At 46.6% G+C, this 25,375-nt stretch overlaps 3 protein-coding genes and 1 long non-coding RNA gene across 6 annotated transcripts in view; 2 read left to right on the plus strand and 2 right to left on the minus strand.

The window, feature by feature from the left end:
- Positions 1 to 3,603, plus strand: part of SART1 (spliceosome associated factor 1, recruiter of U4/U6.U5 tri-snRNP) — a 37,942-nt gene extending 34,339 nt beyond the window's left edge. Inside the window, exons 19-20 of the mRNA XM_032233994.1 lie at positions 758 to 879; positions 3,366 to 3,603. Coding sequence (XP_032089885.1) covers positions 758 to 879; positions 3,366 to 3,384 — 141 coding nt within the window. The 3' untranslated portion in view covers positions 3,385 to 3,603. The remainder of the gene's footprint in view (positions 1 to 757; positions 880 to 3,365) is intronic.
- Positions 3,604 to 7,347: 3,744 nt separating this feature from the next.
- On the minus strand, positions 7,348 to 15,666 carry EIF1AD (eukaryotic translation initiation factor 1A domain containing). 3 transcript variants are annotated; one of them, XM_032234356.1, is made up of 7 exons: positions 15,572 to 15,666; positions 14,397 to 14,488; positions 12,432 to 12,594; positions 11,522 to 11,630; positions 11,308 to 11,416; positions 9,504 to 9,557; positions 7,348 to 8,027 (listed from the first exon to the last, which is right to left on the minus strand). In XM_032234356.1, the coding sequence occupies exons 3-7, from the start codon at positions 12,516 to 12,518 to the stop codon at positions 7,880 to 7,882; spliced, it is 507 nt and encodes a 168-aa protein (XP_032090247.1). In that variant the 5' UTR covers positions 12,519 to 12,594; positions 14,397 to 14,488; positions 15,572 to 15,666; the 3' UTR covers positions 7,348 to 7,879. The 3 variants fall into 3 exon arrangements, with proteins under 3 accessions (XP_032090247.1, XP_032090245.1, XP_032090246.1); XM_032234354.1 differs by having other exon boundaries at positions 7,348 to 8,030; positions 15,572 to 15,665; XM_032234355.1 differs by lacking the exons at positions 14,397 to 14,488; positions 15,572 to 15,666 and adding an exon at positions 13,125 to 13,166 and having other exon boundaries at positions 7,348 to 8,030.
- An 11-nt stretch (positions 15,667 to 15,677) lies between these two features.
- On the plus strand, positions 15,678 to 18,977 carry LOC116520210. The gene is made up of 3 exons (XR_004256730.1): positions 15,678 to 15,755; positions 18,780 to 18,844; positions 18,939 to 18,977. It is a non-coding gene; the product is annotated as an uncharacterized LOC116520210 (long non-coding RNA).
- Positions 18,978 to 21,395: 2,418 nt separating this feature from the next.
- Positions 21,396 to 25,375, minus strand: part of CTSF (cathepsin F) — a 33,246-nt gene continuing 29,266 nt past the window's right edge. The window contains exons 13-14 of the mRNA XM_032234163.1: positions 23,069 to 23,127; positions 21,396 to 22,412 (exon numbers count right to left, since the gene is read on the minus strand). Of these exons, the coding sequence (XP_032090054.1) occupies positions 22,338 to 22,412; positions 23,069 to 23,127 (134 nt within the window). The 3' untranslated portion in view covers positions 21,396 to 22,337. The remainder of the gene's footprint in view (positions 22,413 to 23,068; positions 23,128 to 25,375) is intronic.

Here is a 25,375-nt window from a genome sequence, read left to right on the forward strand (position 1 = left end):
AGGAACGTTTCTTGGGAGATGGGGATAGCAAGAAGGATAGGCAGGATCTGAAGTTCCCGCTCAAAACCATTACGTTAAACGTCGTAGAAACCCCTCCCTTCTGCCCAATCCGAAAGTGAGCCGGTCCACAGGTGTGAAGTTGTGAGAACCTCCAGCTGAAAAGGAGATAAGAAGCTGTTCTCAGGTGCCAAAATAGCCCCAGGCTCCTCCCTCCCCATTCCCAGGAAGATACGTCAAAGTTTAAGGAAAGACCAGGAATAAAATCATGTCACCCAGGCCCCCCCACCCGCCAGAATGGCAGCGTCCCGATAGGGATCTATGAGGACCTGACAATTTCTCAGCTTTGGCCATTTTAAGACGCATGGCCTTCAAGTGCCAGATTTCTGGGAGTTGAAGTCCACGCATCTTAAAGCAGTGTTTCTCAACCTTGGCCACTTGAAGATGTCTGGACTTCAACTCCCAGAATTCCCCAGAATGCTGGCTGGGGAATTCTGGGAGTTGAAGTCCAGACATCTTCAAGTGGCCAAGGTTGAGAAACACTGTCTTAAAGCATGCTGGCTGGGGAATTCTGGGAGTCCAAGTCCTCACAGCTTAAAGGGTGAAGAAACCGTGATGCAAAGGGCACCAGGTCCACCCCTGAGGAGTTGGGAGCTCAGTCTGGAATCGTCCCTTAAGAAGGAGAACTTTTTACATCTTCCCGTGTTGCGTGCAGGGAATATGGGTTGCCATGCTCTCTCTCTCTCTCTCTCTTTTCCAGCTCTTGAAGAAGATGAGCTCCAGCGACACCCCGCTGGGGACGGTGGCTCTGCTGCAGGAGAAGCAGAAAGCCCAGAAGACACCGTACATCGTGCTCAGTGGCAGCGGGAAGAGCATGAATGCGTAAGGATGCGTGGGGAGCACTTAGGATGGCTTTCACAACTGGTCACCAGCTTCTGAGAAGAGAAGTGATGGTCTTCTCTGAAGTCAAAAATCATCAGCTTGGCTGTTCCCTAATGTTCCTTCCTGCTTTTGTTGGGAGTGAAGCAGAGAATTATGGGGGAAAAGACCATACCAAGTGGTGCTTATTCCCCCCTTAATTTGGTCACGGCCCCCTGCAGGAAAAGGAATTTGAGGGATGTCTATTTACATCTGAAATCTCTTCTAGTCATTCCTCTTAACGTGGCATCTCGAGAGCTTCGCCCTTTCTACTCACCTTCTAAACCAGATTCTCCTAAATCTATGGGCTCCTCACTGGTTGGTCCAACACCCCAGATGTGGTTCTAACATCCCTGGATAGGATGAAGTTCTAAACCAGAAGTTTTCAATCTTGGCAACTTTAAGACTGATGTCCCAAAGGGGCTTTTTTAGGACTTCCTTGTTTTTTCTTCTGAAGAGTTTTCGCTTCTCATCCAAGAAGCTTCTTCAGCTCTGACTAGGATGGTGGGGAATGGAAGGATTGATACTCCTTGCAGACAGCTGGTCATTTTCATCCTTTTAGAGGGTCGTTGAGGCCACTTGGAGGTTTTATCTGTGTCCTCAGGAGGGTCACCTGAGTGGTGCAAATGTTTCCTGTAGTCTGCAATTCCCCACCCCCCCCGGAAATCCATTCCTACTCCCAGCCCATTCAAAGGGGGTTCATCCCAAATTGTATAGTTAAAAGTCTCTAGAGAGTCTCATTCATCATCCAGGTCCTGGTTGTTGCAAAGGTGCTTTTCCAAGGCGCAACTGGACTTTTCTTCTGAAGAGTTTTCGCTTCTCATCCAAGAAGCTTCTTCAACTCTGACAGGATGGTGGGGAAGGGGAGGATTTGTATTGCTTGCAGACAGCTGGTCATTTGCATCCTTTTAGAGCAGTGTTTCTCAACCTTGTCAACTTGAAGATGTCTGGACTTCAACTCCCAGATTTCGGAAGATTTTGGAAATCTGGGAGTTGAAGTCCAGACATCTTCAAGTTGACAAGGTTGAGAAACACTGGTATAGGATCGCCTGCTTGAGCGAATGCTGGCTGGGGAAATCTGGGAGTTGAAGTCCAGACATCTTCAAGTTGACAAGGTTGAGAAACACTGGTATAGGATCGCCTGCTTGAGCGAATGCTGGCTGGGGAAATCTGGGAGTTGAAGTCCAGACATCTTCAAGTTGACAAGGTTGAGAAACACTGGTATAGGATCGCCTGCTTGAGCGAATGCTGGCTGGGGAAATCTGGGAGTTGAAGTCCAGACATCTTCAAGTTGACAAGGTTGAGAAACACTGGTATAGGATCGCCTGCTTGAGCGAATGCTGGCTGGGGAATTCTGGGAGTTGAAGTCCAGACATCTTCAAGTTGACAAGGTTGAGAAACACTGGTATAGGATCGCCTGCTTGAGTGAATGCTGGCTGGGGAAATCTGGGAGTTGAAGTCCAGACATCTTCAAGTTGACAAGGTTGAGAAACACTGGTATAGGATCGCCTGCTTGAGCTGAATGCTGGCTGGGGAAATCTGGGAGTTGAAGTCCAGACATCTTCAAGTTGACAAGGTTGAGAAACACTGGTATAGGATCGCCTGCTTGAGCGAATGCTGGCTGGGGAATTCTGGGAGTTGAAGTCCAGACATCTTCAAGTTGACAAGGTTGAGAAACACTGGTATAGGATCGCCTGCTTGAGCGAATGCTGGCTGGGGAAATCTGGGAGTTGAAGTCCAGACATCTTCAAGTTGACAAGGTTGAGAAACACTGGTATAGGATCGCCTGCTTGAGCGAATGCTGGCTGGGGAAATCTGGGAGTTGAAGTCCAGACATCTTCAAGTGGACAAGGTTGAGAAACACTGGTATAGGATCGCCTGCTTGAGTGAATGCTGGCTGGGGAAATCTGGGAGTTGAAGTCCAGACATCTTCAAGTGGACAAGGTTGAGAAACACTGTTTTAGAGGGTCGTTGAGGCCACTTGGAGGTTTATCTGTGTCCTCAGGGTCCAAGTGGCCTCAACGACTCCCTCAAAGGATGCAAACGACCAGCTGTCTGCAAGGAGGATAAATCCTTCCATTCCCCACCATCCAGCCAGAATGGAAGAAGCTTCTTGGATGGGAAGCGAAACACCTTCAAAGAAAAAAAACAGAAAGTCCAGTTGCTTCCTGAAAAAGCCCCTTTGGGACAACCAGGACCTGGATGACGATTGAGACTCTCTACAGACTTTAAGGCTTACGGACTTCAACTCCCAGAATTCCCCAGTCAGCATGGAGTTGAAGTCACAAGTCTTAAAAATTGCAAACGTTGGGCCCTCCTGGTTAGGGCATCGCGAGAATAACTCGACCGAAAGATCTTTCCCAGTTGGGTGGGTGGAGATGACTTTGGGGGCGTCTTCCACTAATTGTGCTCTCTCTCGCTCTCTCTCTCTCCTCTCTCTCTCTCTCCAGAAACACCATCACGAAGTGAAGCACCAACTTCCTGTCGCTGGTGGGAAGGCTTTGGATGCCGTTCTCCTTGCGGGATGCACAAGGATCGGCTCCATCCGTTGCTCTTGGTGGGGCTCTTCCTTCCCCGGGCCTGCACTCACCGGCCTTCTGTGTATATAGTTGTGCAGCTGAGTTTTTCACGAGCTTTTGTATCCCCATGTGAAACCAAATTGCTGTAATAAAAATAGCCGAGACCTCATTCATTGGAAGCCATTTCTTTCTGCATTCAGTGGAGGAATAATTTTGAAGTTTTTGGGGTGCGGGAAAGAATAACGAATACTTCCAGAAAGCCACATTAATTTTAACAGCATCTGTACAAGTATAGTCTGAAATATAACACTACAAACAGTGTATATCGTCTACTGTTGGTTGCAAGGAGGCAAGTGGCTGAGAGGCAGATATTTTTCCCTTGTTTTCCTCCCCAAAATCTAAGTGCGTCTTATACTCCAGAGCGTCTTATACTCCGAAAAATACAATAAGTCTAAGTGCTATTGCTATTCTCTGCTATTTAAAAGAATAGCACTTTTTAAAACAATAGCACGGGGCCTCTTCAGATCAAGCGTTTATTTTAAAAAGCTGCTTCATTTTGTTAAGTTGTCTAGAACAATAATAATAATAAAGCAGTCTTTAAAAAATGAGTCTAATAATTTGAACATTCTAGAGGCCTTTATAGCTGTTGACTTAGCTCCTTGCAGCAAACAGCCTGATTAGCACAAGGAAAATCAAATCTGCCTCCCAGGAATTTGCCAGGTGGAGCAAACAGCAAGTTTCACTTTCACTTTCTCCCAATCATCAGCTGTTTCAGGCTGCAGGGATTCCTATAGCTTATTGAAGCCTCTTCAAGCCCCTGTTTGCTGCAAGGAGGTAAATTGCTGGGAGCCAGAGGCCAAAGGGTTGTGGGTGGGGCGGGCGGTGGGTAGGGCGGGCGATGGGTGAGACTACATTCAATGTATAAGACACCCAAATTTTCACCCTCTTAGGGGGGAAAGGTGCATCTTATACTCCGAAAAATACAGTATACATCGCTTCACTGTGCTTTTACAGCCCTCTAAGCGGTTTAGTGTCAGCTTCTTGCCCCCAACAATCTGGGTCATTTCACCAACCTAGGAAGGCTGAGTCAACCTTGAGCTGGTGAGAATTGAATTCCTGGCAGTTGGCAGTCAGCCTGCAATTCTGTGGGGGTGGGAAGGGCAATAGCAATAGCACTTAGATACCACTTTGCAGTGCTTTGATTTGATTTGATTTTATTACATTTATATGCTGCCCTTTTCCCCAAGGGGACTCAGGGTGGCTCACAATTCAAATCAGGGAAGGGGGGTACAGACAAAAAATAAAAGACAGAACATAACAATACATAATTTAAAACACACAGCAGTCATACCATTCGAGACGGGGGGGCAACAGCTCTTTAGCCCCAGGCCTGTCGGAACAGCCAGGTTTTAAGGGCTTTGCGGAAGGCCTGGAGGGTGGTGAGGGTTTGAATCTCCACGGGGAATTCATTCCAGAGGGTCGGAGCAGCTACAGAGAAGGCTCTCCTCCGGGTAGTCGCCAGTCAACACTGGCCGGCGGATGGAATTTGGAGGAGGCCTAATCTGTGGGATCTGATCGGTCTAATGGAGGTAATTGGCAGCAGGCGGTCTCTCAAGTACCCAGGTCTAATACCATGAAGGGCTTTATAAGTGATGACTAGCGCCTTGAAGCGTATCCAAAGACCAATAGGCAGCCAGTGCAGCTCGCGGAGGATAGGTGTTACGTGGGTGAACCGAGGTGCACCCACGATCACTCGCGCGGCTCCATTCTGGACAAGCTGAAGTCTCCGAATGCTCTTCAAGGGCTGCCCCATGTAGAGCACGTTGCAGTAGTCCAGTCTAGAGGTCACAAGGGCACGAGTGACTGTTGTGAGGGCCTCCCGGTTCAGGTAGGGACGCAACTGGTGCACCAGGCGAACCTGGGCAAATGCCCCCCTGGTCACAGCCAACAAATGGTGTTCAAAAGTCAGCTGTGGATCCAGGAAGACTCCCAAATTGCGAACCCTGTCTGAGGGGCGTACTGTTTGACCCCCCAGCCTGAGAGATGGAACACTTGGCCACTTTCCAGCCCCCTCTAAGCAGTTTACAGAGTCAGCCTCTTGCCCCCAACAATCTGGGTCCTCATTTTACCGACCTGGGAAGGATGGAAGGCTGAGTTAACCTTGAGCTGGTTCAGGATTGAACTGCTGGCAGTGGGCAGAGTTAGCCTGCAATGCTGCATTCTAACCACTGCGCCACCTACGGCTCATATATTGAATGGACTTTTCCTACATGGTTAAAGAAGGAACTGCAGTTTTTTTCTCCTGCTTGGCTTCCAGTGACTGGTTGGAGGGCTGAGTTACGCCAATTCCATGGCTGGTTTGTTTTATCATGTGAAACCAGAAAACTGGGTTAATTGAATAAACTGATTCATATAACTTCAGTGGTTCCCAAACTTGGCAACTTTAAGACTTGTGGACTTCAACTTCCAGAATTCTCCAGCCAGCTCTGCTGGCTGGAGAATTCTGGGAGTTGAAGTCCACAAGTCTTAAAGTTGCCAAGTTTGGGAACCACTGATATAACTGAATTAGCATCCAATCGTGCTTCAAAGATGCACCACTCCACACATTAAATGGGTTTATGTTGTGGCCCAGCAGGATCCGTTTGAGCAGCTGATGGACTTGGATAGCGAGGAACCCTATGAGTCTGCTATGGAATATGTGGAGGACCCTGGACAGGGTTCAGACTAGGCTGGTTGGCCACCAGGAGGCCCCTGTGGCATGGAGCAGTGGGGAAGATCAAAGGCAGCTTGTTCCTGACTCCAGGCAAAGGAGGGCGGAGAAACGGCAGCAGCAGCTGCGGAAGCAAACTCGAGCTAATCAAGCCCAGGTGGTTGTGGCTTGGCCCCTCCCAAGAGAGTATATAAGTGAGAAAATGGGATGGGTCATTTTGCAGGACACAACCATTCGTAACAGTCTTGAGGAACTCTGGTCTGGTCTGTTTTGTATTTCCGCTCTGTTTGGTTTGGGTTGCTGCCAACCCTTCTTGCATGAGAGTGTCTGTCTGGGCTTTCAGCCAACGGAGTTGTAATTCCTGTGATTAAAGAGTGGCAAATAGCCAAGCCTGTGTCTGCGTTACTCACAGAGGGGTCAGAACAGGTTTATATACAGGGTCCTTGGTGCTCTCTGAGGTTGGTAGTTTTCTTACAGACGTTTCATTATTTGTTTGTTTTATTTGTTTGTTTGTTTATTTCATTTGTATGCCGCCCTTTTCCCCAAAGGGGGACTCAGGGCGGCTCACAACTCAAACAAGGGAAGGGGGATACAGACAATTTGACAACAACCCAAAACAATACATAATTTAAAAGCGCAACAATCATACCATTCGAGATAGGTGCAACGATTCTTTAGCTCCAGGCCTGTCGGAACAGCCAGGTTTTAAGGGCGATGTGGAAGGCCTGGAGGGTGGTGAGGGTTCGAATCTCCATGGGGAGCTCGTTCCAGAGGGTCGGAGCAGCCACAGAGAAGGCTCTCCTCCGGGTAGTTGCCAGTCGACACTGGCCGGCGGATGGAATTCGGAGGAGGCCTAATCTGTGGGATCTAATTGGTCTGGTGGAGGTAATTGGCAGCAGGCGGTCTCTCAAGTACCCAGGTCCAATACCATGAAGGGCTTTATAAGTGATGACATTACCCAATTACGTAACGTCATCAGTGCTGGAGACGGAAATTGAAACTTTTGCAAGAAAACACCAAGCTGAGAGCGGACCAAGGAGGCCAAAATTCAGCCTATGAGCTTTGTATTCTAGTGGTTAGAAATGTCTTTCTCTCTTTCCCTCCTCCCCTCTCTCTCTTTCACACATACACACAAACACACACACAGAGTAAATTACAATTGCCATATTGTGCTTAAAGTTCCATATGACCAGGACTCATAGATTTACTTGCTCGCTGCAATTTGGAGTAGGCTTTTTATTAAATAAAGGCAAGAGAAATGGAGAGAATTCAGAGTTACGGGCAAGATACCCATTTAAGAGAGGACCGAACAAAAGAACAGCTTCCTCTCCTTAATCTGCAATGGGTTGTTGCAACGTTCGCACGGCTGCCTCCACGAACTTAAAAACCGAAGCCTTCAAACCCCGAACAGGAAAACTGCAGCCCCAAAACGGGCCCCCAAGAGTCTAGAATTTGGGACGGGGGGCGGGCAGCCCTTTTAACTGGGGGAATTGCAGCAGCCCATTCTCAAAACACCCTGAGAAGAAGAATGCAAAAGAAATAAAATAAAAATGAACCCAAGAGTTTCAACTATGCCTCTTCTGATGATCTTGTCATCTGGTAGTCCTTCGAGAGGCTGAGTTGGGGCGCCTGAACCCCTAAAGTAAGGGTCGCCACACATGGCAATTTTAAGACATGCGGACTTCAACTCCCAGAACTCCCCAGCCAGTCTGGCTCCGCTCCATAAATCGGGTGGTCATTTCTCTTCTTCCTCGGAGTCGCTGCTCTCCTCGCTCTCCATAAAGTCGTACGTTATTCGGTTGGTGTTCACAAACAGATCGGTATCGTCATCTTCAGAATCCTCTTCCCCGGAAGACTGAGGGGTGCTTTGTACCCCCTCTCTACTACTAAAAAAAATGTAAATAAAAAGTAAGGTTTTTTGGGAGGGGGGGGGGGAAAACCTTCAAACATTCCATCTCAATTATTTCTATCACACTTTTAAAGTGAGCTCAGCGGCATCCAATTATAATTCGGGGCGAAAGATTTTAAATGTCCCATCTTAAAGCAAGCCATGTTAACAATCATTTTAGCATGCTGGTGCAGGGATGGGAAACCTTTTCGGCATTGAGTGTGGGTGTCAGCACTCCTTCATTGAGTAATTAGGAAAGACTACAAGACTCCATTGATAGAAATCAAGTGTACTTTTACTAATTATAAATGATCAGAAGCGTAGCAAAGCGAAGACTGATTATTTAGGCGCGAAAGCGAGTGATATATAAAATAACCCATTCCCCACCCCTTGGCATCCCAGTTGCAGTCCAATCATAATTCTCCCAAGGGTCAGGTGTGAGATAACTTCGAAAGGCATCACTAAAGATGGAATGTCGGTGCCGTTGGCCTTGGCGGGAACCTCCTCCGACAGGCAGCAGAACTCCAGAATCTTCCTCCAGCACAATTAGTAGTCCCCTCCCAAATACCATGCCCCCCTCCCCATTTCAATGGCAGCCGAAGCAGCAGCAAAGCAGAGGCTGACAGCGGGCATGCCTATTTTTGCCCTGTTTTACTCTGTTTTCAGGCCGGCACTCCAGCACCTGCAAAGACCACCTGCCAGCGGGCATGCTGTTCTTTGGCCCCAAAAACGCCCGAAAAACAGGCATGTGCGCACTGGTCAGATGGTCTTCGGGGTTTCTGGTACATGGTTTGGGCACTGAGTGCTGAAAAGATTCTCCATCGCTGCCCGATCCCATTTCAGACAAATCCCTGAAATGTGCCATTTGCACAAATGCGCTCCGGAAACCAGAAGAGCAGCTGGCGATGTGCGCGTGCCCACTCCGAGGTGCCCCACAGCTCAGGCAATGGAGGATAAAGAGAAATGGCAGAATAGCAAAACTACTTGAGATTATGATTATTATAATAATTAAGCTTAAGATCATACCAATCAGAAATCCACCCATGGAGTTTCTAAAACAGTGTTTCTCAACCTTGTCAACTTGAAGCTGTCCGGATTTCAACTCCCAGAATTCCCCAGACAGCTTCAAGTTGACAAGGTTGAGAAACACTGTTCTAAAAGCGCCAGCATTTGAAATCGCTTCATTGCTCTAAATCCCAAGGCCACCTCCTGAATCCTTGGAATTTTCATCCTGCCTTTATTACGTGATAAGTAACCCAAAGCGATCAACATGCAATCCTTCCTTCCTCCTGTTTTCCACGTAACAACAACCCCATGAGGTGGGTTGGGCTTTGAAAGAGACTGGACCAAAGTCATCTGGCCAGCTTTCATGGCTAAGCCGGGACTAGAACTCCCTGTCTCCTAGAGTCTAGACCACCATATTAACCACGGCCCCTAACTGGCTCTCATCCCCATCTTGTTCCCCCTTTACCTTTCTTTAGTCTTGCTTTGAGTTCCTTTCACATCTCCCAAGAAGGCGTCAGGCCTGCAGGGGGGGAAAAAGTATGAAGTCTCAACATAAATGTGGTAGGACGGTTTGTAGAAATTACTTCAACCTTCAGAATTTCCACGTCCCAAACTGGGAAGCTGCAGTGAAGATCCTTTATATTCTTTTTATTTAAGGTTTCCTGCTTAGCCGAGGCTTCGACTAGAAGGCCTAGAGAAAAACTGTACATCTCTCCAGGCTGGACTGAGTTAAAGAAACTGAACTCTTCCAGTCAGAGGAAGCATGGTCAACAATTTCATAACTCAGTCTCTAGGCTAATGGACAAACTTCAACCAATGCTTGGATTCTCCAAGCAGCGCACAGGAGAACAGATCCTTCCACTAAAACAAAGAGGCTATAAGGAAAATGGGCACCCCAAGAGCTGTTAGGGGTGTCTTATCTCCACAGTGTTTGTTTCCAGAGAGTAAGTCATCTGTGTACCAAGCTTGGTTGAAATTGCTCAAGGAGTTCCAGAGTTATGCTGGAACATACATACATGTACACACAGAGCCATTTTATATTATATACACATACATATACTTATATATATACACACATATACGTCAAAACATCAGCAAGATACTCTCAATCTTACACGGGAAAAGACCCGAATACGCCAAGACCTGCATACCAGTACCCACGAAAATCTACGAAAACAAAGATAGATAGATAGATAGATAGATAGAGAGAGAGAGAGATAGATAGAGAGATAGATAGATAGATATAGATAGATGATAGTTAGATAAAGAGAGATAGATAGATATATAGATAGACAGATGATAAATAGATAGATAGATAGATATAGATATAGATATAGAGAGATAGATAGATAGATAGATAGATAGATAGATAGATAGATAGATAGATATAGATAGATAGTAGACAGACAGACAGACAGACAGATAGATAGAGATAGATAGATAGATGATAGTTAGATAAAGAGAGATCGATAGATATAGAGATAGATAGACAGATAGATGATAGATATAGAGATATAGAGATATAGAGATATAGATAGATAGATAGATAGATAGATAGATAGATAGATAGATAGATAGATAGATAGATATAGATAGATGATAGTTAAAGAGAGATAGATAGATATAGATAGATGATAAATAGATAGATAGATAGATAGATAGATAGATAGATAGATAGATAGATGATAGTTAGATAAAGAGAGATCGATAGATATAGAGATAGATAGACAGATAGATGATAGATATAGATATAGAGATATAGATATAGAGATATAGAGATATAGAGATAGAGATAGATAGATAGATATAGAGATAGATAGATGATAGTTAGATAAAGAGAGATCGATAGATATAGAGATAGATAGACAGACAGATGATAGATATAGATATAGATATAGATAGATAGATAGATAGATAGATAGATAGATAGATAGATAGATATAGATAGATGATAAAGAGAGATAGAGAAATAGATAGAGAAATAGATAGAGATATATAGACAGATAGACGATATAGATATAGAGATTAGATAGATAGATAGATATAGAGGTGATAGATAGATAGAGATAGAGATGATAGATAGATAGATAGATAGATAGATAGATAGATGATAGATAGATAGATAGATAGATAGATGATAGATAGATAGATAGATAGATAGATAGATAGATAGATAGATAGATAGATAGATAGATATAGATTAAATTGATATGCTGCCCATCTCTTCAATAAGGCAACTCTGGGACTCTTAGAAAACATAAGCTACTCACCAGTATCCTTCCTTCTTAAGGTACTGAACGTGGTCCTTGTAAAGGACAAAACTGATTTCTGCTTTTACTTTCTCCCCTTCTTCAATGGGATCAACCAGTAAGAAATCTCCTGGAAGGAGGGAAGGAGGAAAGACAGCTGTGACGGGGAAGCAGGAAAACGAGGAGGTCCATTTTCCCTCCTGCAAATGCAAGGACCCCCCCCCCAGCCACTCACCTCTCTTGATCCAGATGTTCTTACGGAACTTGTTGGGCATGCTGACCAGGAACCGTGCCCCTTCAGGGGTCTCCACTTCATGGAGGTTGTTTCCTGGGGTCCCGAGCACCTGGAGGGACAGGGCAAACTTGCTGGTAAGAACTTGGACTGGCTTGTGGCTGTTCGCATGGCACCTTGAGACCCAGTTAGACCAGTGGTTCCCAAACTTGGCAACTTGAAATGTCTGGACTTCAAGTCCCAGAATTCCCCAGCCAGCATTCGCTGGCTGGAGAATTCTGGGAGTTGAAGTCCACAAGTCTTAAAGTTGCCAAGTTTGGGAACCACTGAGCTAGACCAATGACAGCGAATCTATGACACAGTGTCAAGAATGACCCGCCACACTGTCGGGCGACACGCTGGCATTCAAAAACACCAGGCGGCAATTGTCCTCGAAAGCGCACCCAATTCTCCCAAAATTTCTAGAGACCGTGGGAAAATCTAGTCGGCTCTTATGCAGCCACTAGACCAGGGGGGCGTTCAAACTCAAATTCATTGAGGGCTGCATCAGGGTTGTGTTTCACCTTGGGGGGGCGTGGGGGCCTGTGTGTGGTCAGAGTGGGCATGGCCAGCTCAATGTCACTTGTGCCAGGGGCGCCTGTGGGTGGCCCGAGGGCTCTGCCAGCGAAAACAGGTTCCCAAGCTCCGTTTTCTGCTGTGACAGCCTCCTGCAACCGCCCGCCAGTGAAAGCAGAGCCCGGGAGAGCTTCCCGCAGCCCTCCCAAGCTCCATTTTTGCTGGCAGAGGCACCGTGGGCCAGTTCTTCTTCAGGTCACATCCGACCCGTGGGCCTTGAGTTTGACACCCCTGCTCTAGACACTGGTTGTCTACATAAAGAGATTCAGGTTAACTAGGTTAGGTTAACCAGCCTCACCCGGACAATCTGCTGCCTCTCGGAAGGAACCACATATTCCCCTAGCACCTCTTTCACCACGTGTTTGCGTTTGGTCGCCTGCGACATGACGCTCTGTTAGCCACCGTAAAGAGTTTCTGTGCCGAGATGAATTGCTTCCAGGAGGCGTCCACAATGTTGAAGGCTGCAAGAAGCCGTTAAAAAATTGACTTTCGAAAGGGAGAAAGGAAACACCTTACCACGGGGATTAAGAGAGTTGGAAGGGACCTTGTAGGTCATCTATTCCAACCCACTGCCCAAGCAGGAGACCCGACACCATCCCCCGACAAATGGCCAATGTCCAATCTCCCCTTGAAAGCCTCCAGGGATGAAACCCCCACAACTTTTTATTTTTCCATTTTCACAACATATAATCACATGTATCCTATTACATGGCCTACATCGTATTGTATTATTAAATATTTACATCGATTCATCTTACCATCAACTCCCAAAACACAATTATTGTCTCTTCTGCTCTCCATACACCATATCTGTACCTTATCCATCACTTTCTTCTTCCTCTCTCCTCCCCCTCCCTACCTCCTTTCTTCCCTCTGTCATCCTTCTCTTCTCTACTTCCCCTTCCTCTCTCCTTCTCCTCTCTCCACTCGTCCTTTCTCTCCTCCTCTTCCTCCCCCTGCCCTCTCTCCCATCCCTTTCTTCTTCCCTTACCTCTCTCCTCTACTTCACACACTTCATCTCATTTACTTGGTGTATTTCAACTTCTGAGCGAGCTCCATTTTATGTTGATGGTATTTATAATTCCTTTTCAATATACATATTTCATTTTAGCATCCTTTCTTGGAAAAAAAATAGAACAAAAAGTACATATATAGCCATTGTACTTTTAAGCCCCTCCCCCGCAGCTTAATTTTGGTCGAGATGTAGACCTGGTTACAATTCCTAACTATTCTCATCATTATCTTTATATAATTATACATCCTTACGCACCCCCAACTTGTGATTCTCTTAAAATCATAATAATTTCCCATTGTAGATATATTTCATGTTCCCTCTCTATTTTTCTGTCACTTGGATCAAATTATCCTTAAATTGTCTATAAATGACACAGCACGCTGTTCAATGTTTATTACGATTCCCTTAATCTATTATGTAAAGGAGAACAAGCAGTAAACATCTTGCTTTATTCATCATCTTAAAATTTAAACTCCCACAACTTCTGAAGGCAAGTTAGTTATTTGGACACTTGACCTGCAGACAGCCCACTACCCACATTGGGCAAGGCCAGGGCAAAAAATTCAAAATGCTTTAATTAAACTACAGTCACACTAAAAGGCAGTTAATATGGTTTCCTCCATTGAAAAATGATAATAATGTGTAAGTTGGTGGCAACCTTTAGAGCAACGAACACTTTCAGTTGGGGTTTTTTTTGGCGCTTAGAGGCAAGGGGCTCTTCCCTCTATTTGTCAGGTGCAAAGGTTCATGGCCAAATGTTAAGTCAAAGCAAAGATTTATTCAAACCTATATTTTTTTAAAAAAATAAATAAACAAAGACAGGTAGTCCTCGACATTCAACAGTTCAGTTGGTGACATTCGAAGCTACAGTGAAAAAAGTGCCTGAGGACCATTTCCCACACTTATGACTATAGCAGTATCTCGGTGGCCACATGATCAGCATTCGAATATTTGACCACTGACTCATATTTATGATGGTTGCAGTGTCCTGGGGTCACGTGACCCCCACTGTTGTGACCTTCTGACAAGCAAAGTCAATGGAGAAACCAGATTCACTTAACAACCATGTGACTAACGTAACCACAGCAGTGATTCAGTTAACCACGGCGTCAGGAAAGGTCATTAAATGGGGCAGAATTCTCTTAACAGCCGTCTCTCTTAGCAACAAAATTTAGGGCTCAATTACGGTTGTAAGTCGAGGACCATCTGTAGACACCCCTTCAGTTTGGAGAGTTAAAAGAGACAGACCTGTTTCCAGGACCAGCCAATGTCGTTGCAGATGAAAGAGTATGGATCCAGTGCTGATTTCACTCCTTGGTTCATTCACACTTCTGAAGGAGCTGGGAGATGGGCATGAAGAGGAAATTATTTACGTTCAGATATGTTATTCCACATCATCATTATTATTATTATTATACAATTGTATCACAGCGGCCAGTTGTTTCGCCGGATTTGGCATTGGTTACTAGTTGGGCCCCACCCAGGGGCCTAGGACGTCGTAACGTATTTTCGTAATATGCGTGCAGATCCAAGCAGTGCGGCTTTTTGCATTTGACTGATGGTGATTTTGTCAATTTTTAACTGTTTTAAATGTAATTCCAGTGCTTTTGGAATAGCACCCAGTGTGCCAATTACCACTGGAATTACCACTGCTGGTTTGTGCCATAGTCGTTGAATTTCGATTTTTAAGTCCTGATATCTTGCAATTTTTTCATGTTCCATTAATAATAATAATAATGTTGTTGTTGTTGTTGTTGTTGTTATTAACAAAGAATTGAATTGAACATTTTATTTGGCCAAGTGTGTTTAGATGCACAAGGAATTTGTCTCAGCTACAAAAGAACTCAGTGTGCATGGAAAGAAAATGATGATGATGATGATGATAACAGGTTGATACCCAGGACGCTGGCAGCAACCAGTATCAACCATTAGCACCAGTCAACGGTATTTGTGATGCATCTTTAAATGTTCACTTGACTGAGTTTCATGCTTAATGAATAATAATACCAATAAGAGAAGTAAGAAAGATAATAATACTACAGCCACCCTAGATGGGTTAATAAATTATTAACAAATTAATAACGAATTAGGAAATAACAAATTAACCATTAAGTTAGGATTAGAATTTGTTAACAAAGAATAACAACAGCAAAGGAGGACAAGGGCACGGGAAGAGGGCGAGCTCCCCTCCCTCAGGGTCCTGGCCACCCGGACTCTTCTAACCCGACTCCAAACAGGCCGCATATCAAGTAGCAGCGAGTCCCGCAGGCACAGCGGAAGACCCCTTCCCCATATCCCGAGCCCGCCCAGGGCTTCCCCGGCTTCCAAACCGGCTCAAGGGCGGCCAACAGCCTTCCGGACCCCCACCCGAAATACACGCCCCCCCCCCTCCGAGCCCCCCGGCCCGGCTCTGCCCGCCAGACCTGCTCAGGGACAACAGCCTCGCGTCTCCTACGAAACGAGGGAAGTGTGACTTCCGGCTTCCGTTTCTGAGGGACCTACTTCCGGGTAAGGCGGCTTAATCGGTCCCGACGGCCGCAGGGCTGCAGAGCGAGTCGTTCCGCTTCGGTTGGAGGACGCCAGGGAGGCTAAGCCGGTTGCTAATAGGTGTCGCTGGGGGTCTGGGTGGGAGGAGAGTTGCAGTTATGCAATGGTCCCTTCTGAGGTGGCTGCCCAGAGCCTTGGAGGCTGTGTCCCTGGGACGCTTTAAGAGGGGAGGACTTCAACTCCCAGAGTTCCCAGATATCCTGTTTTAAGATGGGTAGACTTCAACTCCCAGAGTTCCCAGCCATCCTGTTTTAAGATGGGTGGACTTCAACTCCCAGAGTTCCCAGCCATCCTGTTTTAAGATGGGTGGACTTCAATTCCCAGAGTTCCCAGCCATCCTGTTTTAAGAGGGGTGGACTTCAACTCCCAGAGTTCCCAGCCATCCTGTTTTAAGATGGGTGGACTTCAACTCCCAGAGTTCCCAGCCATCTCTGGAATTAAAGTCCACCCACTTAAGGCTGAGAAACATTGCTTTAAACCAGTGTTTCTCAACCTTGGCCACTTGAAGATGTCTGGACTTCAACTCCCAGAATTCCCCAGCCAGCGAATGTTGGCTGGGGAATTCTGGGAGTTGAAGTCCAGACATCTTCAAGTGGCCAAGGTTGAGAAACACTGGTTTAAACTATAAACCACTAATTTTATTGATCTTTATCTAGCACCAATTGGCTTCAGCATTAGTAGATCAGGTTGGATGTAAAAACGTTTATTTCTTTGAACTCAACTCCTGTTCCTGATTACTTGCCCAACACCAGAGCTGATATCCCCTGTCACTTGATTTGGATGTACATTATGAAATCACACTTAGATTTATATCCCACTTTTCATTGCCTTATTACAGCCTTCTCTAAGCTGTTTAGAGTCAGCACATTGCCTCCAATAATCTGGGTCCTCATTTTACCCCCCTCGGAAGGATGAAAGGCACAGTCAAATAACTAATACTTCTATTCCCTTTAATGGCATTTCAAAATGTGGAGCATTCTTCTGAGTTTTAAAGAATCTCATAATCTATGGATGTTTCAAAGGTATCTCTTCTTAAGATCATAAAAGTTTGCATTTTTGTTCTCTTTATCTTTTCTTCCTTTCATCTGTGATATTTTGCTTGGTTCAAGAAAGAAACCAGAATTTAAAGCCAAGGGACAACTCTCCGGATCTGGATTCATGCAAACCAAATTATAGCAAGAGTAACAGTGGCTAAATCAAGATCCCACTGTCACAGCCCTTCTGGGGTGGCTCTGTGCATACGTGTTTGGCCGTTGCCACTGTGTCCATTCGTGGCACGACAAAACCGCGCTCGACTAAGCCGCGCCCGATTAAACCGCGTTGCTGATGTCATCAACAGGGCGACAACAGCCAGCGCGGAGAAAGAAGGGCGCTTTAAATAGCGCTTTGAAAGCAAGCCGATTCAACTTAAGGTAAGGGTTAGGTTTAGGGTTAGGTTTAAGGTTAGGTTAAGGGTTAGGGTTAGGTTAAGGGTTAGGTTAAGGGTTAGGTTTAGGGTTAGGTTAAGGGTTAGGTTTAGGGTTAGGTTAAGGGTTAGGGTTAGGTTTAGGGTTAGGTTAAGGGTTAGAATTAGGTTTAGGTTAAGGGTTAGGTTTAGGGTTAGGTTAAGGGTTAGGTTAAGGTTTAGGGTTAGGGTTAGGTTTAGAATTTAGAATTTAGAATTTATTAGAATTTGTAGGCCGCCCTTTTCCCTGAGGGGACTCAGGGCGGCTCACACAAAAACTGGGAAGGGGAAATACAGACATTAGGACAAACAAGTAATAAAATAGCAAGCAACATACATTCATCATTCGGGAGGGGTAACTATCCTATCCCCAGGCCTGACGGGCGAGCCAGTTCTTCAAGGCTATGCGGAAGGCTTGGACGGTGGAGAGGGTACGAATCTCCACGGGGAGCTCGTTCCAAAGGGTCGGGGCTACTGCTGAGAAGGCCCTCCTCCTTGTAGTTGCCAGCCGACATTGGCTGGCCGATGGAATACGGAGGTTTAGGGTTAGGTTAAGGGTTAGGGTTAGGTTAAGGGTTAGGTTTAGGGTTAGGGTTAGGTTAAGGGTTAGGTTAAGGGTTAGGGTTAGGTTTAGGGTTAGGTTAAGGGTTAGGGTTAGGTTTAGGGTTAGGTTAAGGGTTAGGATTAGGTTTAGGGTTAGGTTAAGGGTTAGGTTTAGGGTTAGGTTGTTAGGGTTAGGTTTAGGGTTAGGTTAAGGGTTAGGGTTAGGTTAAGGGTTAGGTTAAGGGTTAGGGTTAGGTTTAGGGTTAGGTTAAGGGTTAGGGTTAGGTTTAGGGTTAGGTTAAAGGTTAGGTTTAGGGTTAGGTTAAGGGTTAGGGTTAGGTTTAGGTTTAGGGGGGTTAGGTTTAGGGGTTAATTTTAGGTTTAGCGTTTACAGCGTGCTTCTGTCTCCGCGTTGTTGTCGCCCTCTTGATGACGTCAGCTACGCGGTTTCGTCGAGCGCACTTTAGTCGAACGCGGTTTTGTGGTGGAACCGTGTCCGTTCCTCTATGTGCCAACACTGGGGTCTCACTTAAGCCAGACTTAATGGTCCTGGGACTGGAGAGCCCACTAAGAAACAGCTAGAAATGGGCTCTGTTTGGGGGGCAAATCCTGCAGAGACCCAGGGGGAAAAATGAAACATTCATTGCCCAATTTGCTTCTGTAACCATATTCCCCATCTACATTTTCAAGCTTGCAAATCCAACCAGTATGTTTGTGTGTGTGTGTGTGTGTTTTGTGCACGTGCCATATTTTGCAAAGATTTGCTGCAGGGACTGATGCCCAGGATCCCTGCCCCCTCCCCAAGAGGAAGGATCCCTCCCAAGTCTTTTGAAACCCCGCCTCCAAATTTCTTTTGCAGTGAACTGTGAAACAGTGAGTTGAGCTCCACCTATTTTAGATGACTTTAAATTGCAATACTGCCAACATTGTTTTCTTGAGCAGGTTGACAGCCTGGGGATACCAGGAGTTAAAAATAAGAATTTGGGGGCCTTTTGCAGCTCTCCAAACCTCTTCTTCTCCACGTCCCGCAAGGACAGCTCAGGGAACAACACAAGTGCATGCAATTAAAGTCTTCCTTTCTGTGTCTCTTGGTGCAGGCCATTCATTGGAGCAAGTGTGATCAGTGGTGTAGAAGTCTGGCAAGGACAGTCATCTTCTCTCTGTAAGTAGCTGTCTTTATTGTTTTGTGTGCTGGTTTCATCCTAACGCAGTGCATGCAATGGAAGAATTCACTTCTGTGTCTCTTCCTTGTGCAGGCCATTCATTGGAGTCAGTGATAAGGACAGTCATCTTCCTTCTGTAAGTAGCTCTTCAAAGAGCCGAGGTGGCGCAGTGGTTAAATGCAGCACTGCAGGCCACTTCAGCCGACTGCTATCTGCAGTTCGGCTGTTCAAATCTCACCGGCTCAAGGTTGACTCAGCCTTCCATCCTTCCAAGGTGGGTAAAATGAGGACCCGGATTGTTGTTGGGGGCAATATGCTGACTCTGTAAACCGCTTAGAGAGGGCTGAAAGCCCTATGAAGCGGTATATAAGTCTAACTGCTATTGCTATTTTATTGTTTTGTGTACTCATTTTAATCTTATTCAAGTAGTAAGTACTCAACATAATAAATTTCCTTTTTTATATCTTTTTGTAGATCATCCATTGGGGCAAAGAATTCAGTGACATCATCTTGGCCACTCCCAGCCAGTCACATGGCCCGCAAGCCACTCCCACAAAGCAGGCCACACCTACAGAAGTGGTTCTAAAAAGATTTGAAACCCACCACTGAACACAACCCAACTCCGGGCGCCTTACAAACCCAGATAGAATGATAGCAGAGTTGGAAGGGACCTTGGAGGTCTTCTCGTCCAGGGATGGATAATCTGTTTGTCCTTGCGTGCCGAAAGCACCCGTGTGCGTGCCCACAGCCATAACGCAACCACTCTGTGCGCACTTCCCCCTTGTGTATGTGTGCATCCCGCCCCCGTGTGTGTGCATGACCCCCTTCCCTGCACCTCATTTGGGCCTAGCCTGGAGCCTCCCGAGACAAAAAATGGGGCACTGCACCCCCCCCCACACTTCCCCCACTCCCTGCACATTTGTGTGTGACCCCACGCATATGTGCGCATCTCCCACATATGCAGCAGAGACCCACTTCTGGCTAGCAGGAGGCCCGCGTGCATGTGCGGTGGAGCTGACCTGGGGCGCCGGCTCATGTGCCAGCAAAGAGACCTCCGTGTGTCATCTGAGGCATGTGTGCCATAGATGTGCCACATCACAATTCTTGTCCAACCCCCTGCCTAGGCAGGAAACCCTATACCGTTCCAGACAAATGGCTCTCCAACATCTTCTTAAAGACTTCCAGTGTTGGGGCATTCACAACTTCTGGAGGCAACTTCTGTTCCACTGATTCATTGTTCTAACTGTCAGGAAATTCCTCCTCAGTTCTAAGTTGCTTCTGTCCTTGATTAATTTCCACCCATTGCTTCTTATTCTACCCTCAGGTGCCCTGGAGAATAGTTTGACTCCCTCTTCTTTGGGGCAACCCCTGAGATATTGGAAGACTGCTATCATGTCTCCCCTGGTCTTTCTTTCCATTAAACTAGACCTATCCAGTTCCTGCAACCGTTCTTCATATATTTTAGTCTCCAGTCCCCTAATCCTCTTTCTTGCTCTTCTCTGCACTCTTTCTAGAGTCTCCACATCTTTTCTACATCATAGCGACCAAAACTGAATGCCGTATTCCAAGTGTGGCCTTCCCAAGGCCTTATAAAGTGGTATTAACCCTTCATGTGATCTTGATTCTATCCCTCTGTTGATGCAGCCTAGAATTGTGTTGGCTTTTTTGGCAGCTGCTGCCCATGGCTGGCTCCTATTTAAATGCTTGTCCACCAGGACTCCAAGATCCCTCTCACAGTTGCTACTATTGAGGAAGGTACCACCTATACAGTACCTGTGCATTTCGTTTTTCTTGCCTAAATGTAAACTATACCTTGTAGCTCTTGAGGCTCAGGAAACTCTCCCATTTCATCTCAAAGGGAGAAGAAGGGTTTTATTGATTGAGGAATGATGAAATATTTGTGTTTTAAAAGAAATAAAACTTTTGAATTTTCAAAGGGAGAAGAAGGAAAGAGGGCCAAGAAAGGTATGGAGGGGAAAAAGGAGGCCGGTGTTTTTATTTTCAAGGAAAAGAATTTTTTTTTTGTTACAAGTGCATTTCATTGGGTCTCAAACCAAAGGAAAGTATACTGATGTGGACCCACTGGCAGGGCTCTCGCAAGGAAGGGGAATTTCTCGGAACATCCCTCTAATACAGATTTTTTTTAAAAAAAAAAGTTAAATTACAGGAAGTCTCAACTAGCCAAGTGTTTCTCAACCTTGGCAACTTGAAGATGTCCGGACTTCAACTCCCAGAATTCCCCAGCCAGCATTCGCTGGCTGGGGAATTCTGGGGAGTTGAAGTCCCGGACATCTTCAAGTTGCCAAGGTTGAGAAACACTGAACTAGCCCACCGAAGACACCTCTATATTTTGGGCAGAAGGTCCCAACCGGGACTCTCCCCTGTAGTTTAAATGAGAATATAATTTACTCCGTCCTCCGTAACTTATTAAGTCACCTTCCTGCCCGGAAGCAGGAGCTGTCCTCTGAAAACTTCAAATTCATGGAAAATAATAGTTGAGGTTCGAGCGCCAAGGATCGGCTCCGAGTTCCCAAAGGTTGCACTGAGATATACTGTTTGTATGTGTTTATTGAATAGATTTGCTTGACGGCCAACTCGCCTCGCAGGGACTCTTACATTTAGCTGCTTGCAACCCTCGACTCACAACCATTTGTGTGGCAACCACTCAAAGCACTGAAAGAAAAAGGGGGCCTCCTTCACGCTGCAGCATTCCCAAGGTCATGTGAGCAAAATCTGGGTCCGTGGCACCCAAATTGGATCCGTTTTTGCAACCCAGGCTCGCCTGATCGCCTTCTGCGACTTTCCCAGCCAGCCTCCAACAAGCACAGTTAAAGGGAGGGGGGAAAGGTGGATTCACTTAATGACCCCCCTGATTCATTTAAACAGCCCTGGGCAAAAAGCTAGTAAAATCAGGCATGACTCGCTTAACATTTGTCTCGCGTAGCAACGAAAACTCGGTTCCCAAATGTGTAAGTCGAGGACTAGCTGAATCCTGTATTGCTCAAAAATAATAATAATAATACACAGAATCGTAACTGTCTGCTGGGTTTGCACCGCAGTGTGTGTGTGTGTTTGTGTTTGTGTGTGTGAGAGAGAAATGGTACACATACACACCCGTTAATCAAAGTTAAAACAAAGCATGGTTAGGATCTTGTGGGTCCGCAGCCCACAAGGAGGAAGATAATTGAAAACTCCCTTTGGCGGAAGAGGCGGGAGAGGCGAAGGGCCGATTCACGGAGAGAGGCCATGCGTATTCCACACTCGAGAGGTTTGCAGTGGCCGGTTGTGGAGCCCGGAGAAGATCCTTGGTGGGGTGGAAGTTTTATCCTGTGGCATCAGGTCCACTTCTCTGGGCTGCAGCTTCCCACGGGGGGGACGCCTGCCAGGCTCTGCCGGACGCAGGGTGTGTGTGTGTGTGATTCCACGCCAGTCACTGCCCGGATACCGTTACCAGCACGAAAGAGGCGGCCGACCGAGAGGGGACGGAGCCGGCTAGTTGACCACCGCCGAGCTGCACATGGTATTCATACCACAGGCGTGGCTCCCACGGTACAAGTAGTAGTAGCCCTGTAGGAGAGAGGAGGCAAGCGGATGAACGCTCGGAAGGAGGAGTGGCCTACAGCAGTGGTTCCCAAACTTGGCAGCTTTAAGACTTGTGGACTTCAACTCCCAGAATTCTCCAGCCAGCTCTGCAGAGCTGGCTGGAGAATTCTGGGAGTTGAAGTCCACAAGTCTTAAAGTTGCCAAGTTTGGGAACCACTGGCCTACAGGGAGCCCTCGACTCACGGCCACAGCTGGGCCCAACCTTTCCACTTGTTAAGCCAACCCCTGGTTGAGGTCGCTTTACGACCTTTCGTGCCACAGAAGCGGAGCGTTGCCATTGTTGAGTTAGTCACACCCCTGGTCATGGGACTCAGACTTCCCGCCCGCCAGAAGGTCGCAAGCGCGGAGGAACGCGACCCTGCTGGGACTCTGCAACTGTCATAAGTACATGCCAGTTGCCAAGCCTCTAAAGTTGGATCACGTGACCACAGGGATGATGCAACGGTCAGGTGAAAGACGGCGATAAGTCGGGTTTTTTTCAGTGTCGCCGTAACTTTGACTAAACCAATGGTTGTAAGTCGAGGGCTACCTGTAATAGCAGAGTCCCATCGGGGGACTCCCTCCTCGCACCCTCCTCCCCACTGATAAGGGCAGGGAAGAGGAGGGGTCTCCCGCCATACCTTCTCTCCCCAGTCTGCTCCCCAGCTGTTCTTGATCGCCCAGAAGGGAGTTCGGCCCCCTGTGGGAAGAAGACACAACCGTTAAGAAATGGCCCTGGGGGGCTACTCGCTTCCAGGAACCGACTCGGGGTAGAAAGCCGAGCAGGCTCATGGGAAAGGCGGATCACAACTCCCATTATCCCCAGCTGAGCCAAATGTCAGTTGTGAGAAGCAGAAATCCCATCCAGAATTCAATTTGTTAGACCAGGGGTGAGCAAACTGTGGCTCCGGAGCCGCATGTGGCTCTTTCCTCCCTCTGCTGTGGCTCCGTCACCAGTTGGCGCCACAATTTTGAGAAGAGCTTCCGGGAGGGGAGAAGCACAGTGAGCCAGGAGAAAACTCTATGGTAAGGGGAGGGTTTTCCAGTTGTCTCCACAATTGATAAGCCTTTCGGTTAGGACAGGTAGAGGAAAAAGTACACCGCGCTAGGAGGAGACTCTATGGTGGGGGGAACTGAACTTCCGGTCAGCTCCAGAATTGAACAGGGGGCTTCCGGTTAGGACCTTTGTGGCTCCCGGCGTTTTCTGTGGGAAACGGCTCCAAATGGCTCTTTGAGTGTTTAAGGTTGCCGATCCCTGTGTTAGACTAATCACTAGGCAGTGTTTCTCAACTTTAAGAGGGGTGGACTTCAACTCCCAAATTCCCCAGGAAGCACGGCTGGCTGGGGAATTCTGGGAGTTGAAGTCCACCCCACTTGAAAACCATCACGGATCCGCTGTTAGATCCCCTGCAATTTGCCTTCCAAGCAAAAAGATGGACAAAAAATGCTGTTAATATGGCTCTGCATACATCCTACAAGACCTTGAATCTCCCAAGACCTACACAAGGGTCCTCTCTGTGGACCTCAGCTCAGCATTCAATACCATCATTCCAGAGTCTTCCACTTGAACTGATCCAGCTAGCTGTGCCTGGCCAGACTGTAAGTGGATCCCAAGCTTCCTATCAGGCAGGAAGCAGCAGGCGAAGCTAGGCAAAATCACATCAGATACCTGTACAATGAGCACAGGAGGCCCCCAGGGCTGTGTGCTCTCTCCCCACTTCTCTCTATACACTAATGCAGTGTTTCTCAACCTTGGCGACTTTAAGTCCTGTGGACTTCAACTCCCAGAATCCCCCAGCCAGCTGTGCTGGCTGGGGGATTCTGGAAGTTGAAGTCCACAGGACTTAAAGTCGCCAAGGTTGAGAAACACTGCACTAATGACTGTGTCTCAAACGATCCCTCTGTTAAACTACGGAAGTTTTGCGGACGACACAACAGTGATTGGTTTCATTCAAGACAACGATGAAATCGCATGCAGACGGGAGGTTGAACAATCTGGAACTGAACACACTCGAAACCGTAGAAATGGTGGTAGACGTTAGGAGAAACCCTCCCATACTACTACCTCTTACGATACGAGACAACAAAGCATCAACAGTAGAGTCCTTCATGTTTCTAGGTTCTGTCATATCTCAAGAACCTAAAACGGACACCTTAACATCAAGGGCGTCACCCAAAACGCACGACAAAAGAACCTTCTTTCTGCGCCAACCCAGGATGATGATTCAGTTCTACAGAGTGTTGCACCTTATGATTCTTGACGATTGTATCTTGTCATGTACACTGGGCGTATCTGCACCAAAGACAAATCCCTTGTGTGTCCAATCACACTTGGCCAATAAAGAATTCTATTCTATTCTAATTCTATTCAAGCAGGCTGGCTTGGGAATTCTGGGAGTTGAAATCCACCCATTTAAAAGTGTGCTGGTTGAGGAATTCTGGGAGTTGAAGTCCACCCTTCTTAAAGCATTCTGGCTGGTGGATCCTGGGAGATAACCCCTCTTAAAGTTGCCAAGATTGTGAATCCAAGAGAATCCGAAAGGGGTGGCACAATACTGGAAGAAGGAAGACTTGCCTACAACTCAAGAATGGACATTGAAAGTCACAAACTTAGCCAAGATGGCTAAAATATGGGCATATCTTAAAGACCACTCAAATGAGAGATATAAACGAGAGTGGAAAAAATGGATTGACTATATACAAAATAAATATGGGACCAAGAAATTCCAGTTAGCCTATGCTTAAGATCAGAAATGATTTCAATTGTTTAAAGTTAGCTCAGCAAGAAGAAGCTAAGATCAACGTAGAGATGTCATTAATTTCTTTATTTCTTTTTTCTCAATAGATTTTAGACTGTGTTTGTTAAAAATCCATACCGTGTACGGGTTCTGGGAAGTCGGGGGGGGGGGGAAGGAGGAGGGGGGTTGGGGTGGAGGGAGGGAGGGGTA

The sequence above is a fragment of the Thamnophis elegans genome, chromosome 17 (genome assembly GCF_009769535.1).
Source record: "Thamnophis elegans isolate rThaEle1 chromosome 17, rThaEle1.pri, whole genome shotgun sequence".
Lineage (NCBI taxonomy): Eukaryota > Metazoa > Chordata > Lepidosauria > Squamata > Colubridae > Thamnophis > Thamnophis elegans.

What these genes read in the sequence shown, in the direction of transcription:
- EIF1AD (XM_032234354.1), bottom strand. Translation starts at nt 12,518, where the DNA reads ATGTCGCAGGCGACCAAACGCAAACACGTGGTGAAAGAGGTGCTAGGG. An exon ending in AGAGGCAGCAGATTGTCCGG is followed by an intron (nt 11,631 to 12,431) that starts GTGAGGCTGGTT and finishes CTGTCCCTCCAG; the next exon opens with GTGCTCGGGACCCCAGGAAA. An exon ending in CAAAGCAAGACTAAAGAAAG is followed by an intron (nt 8,031 to 9,503) that starts GTAAAGGGGGAA and finishes CATTTTTTTTAG; the next exon opens with TAGTAGAGAGGGGGTACAAA.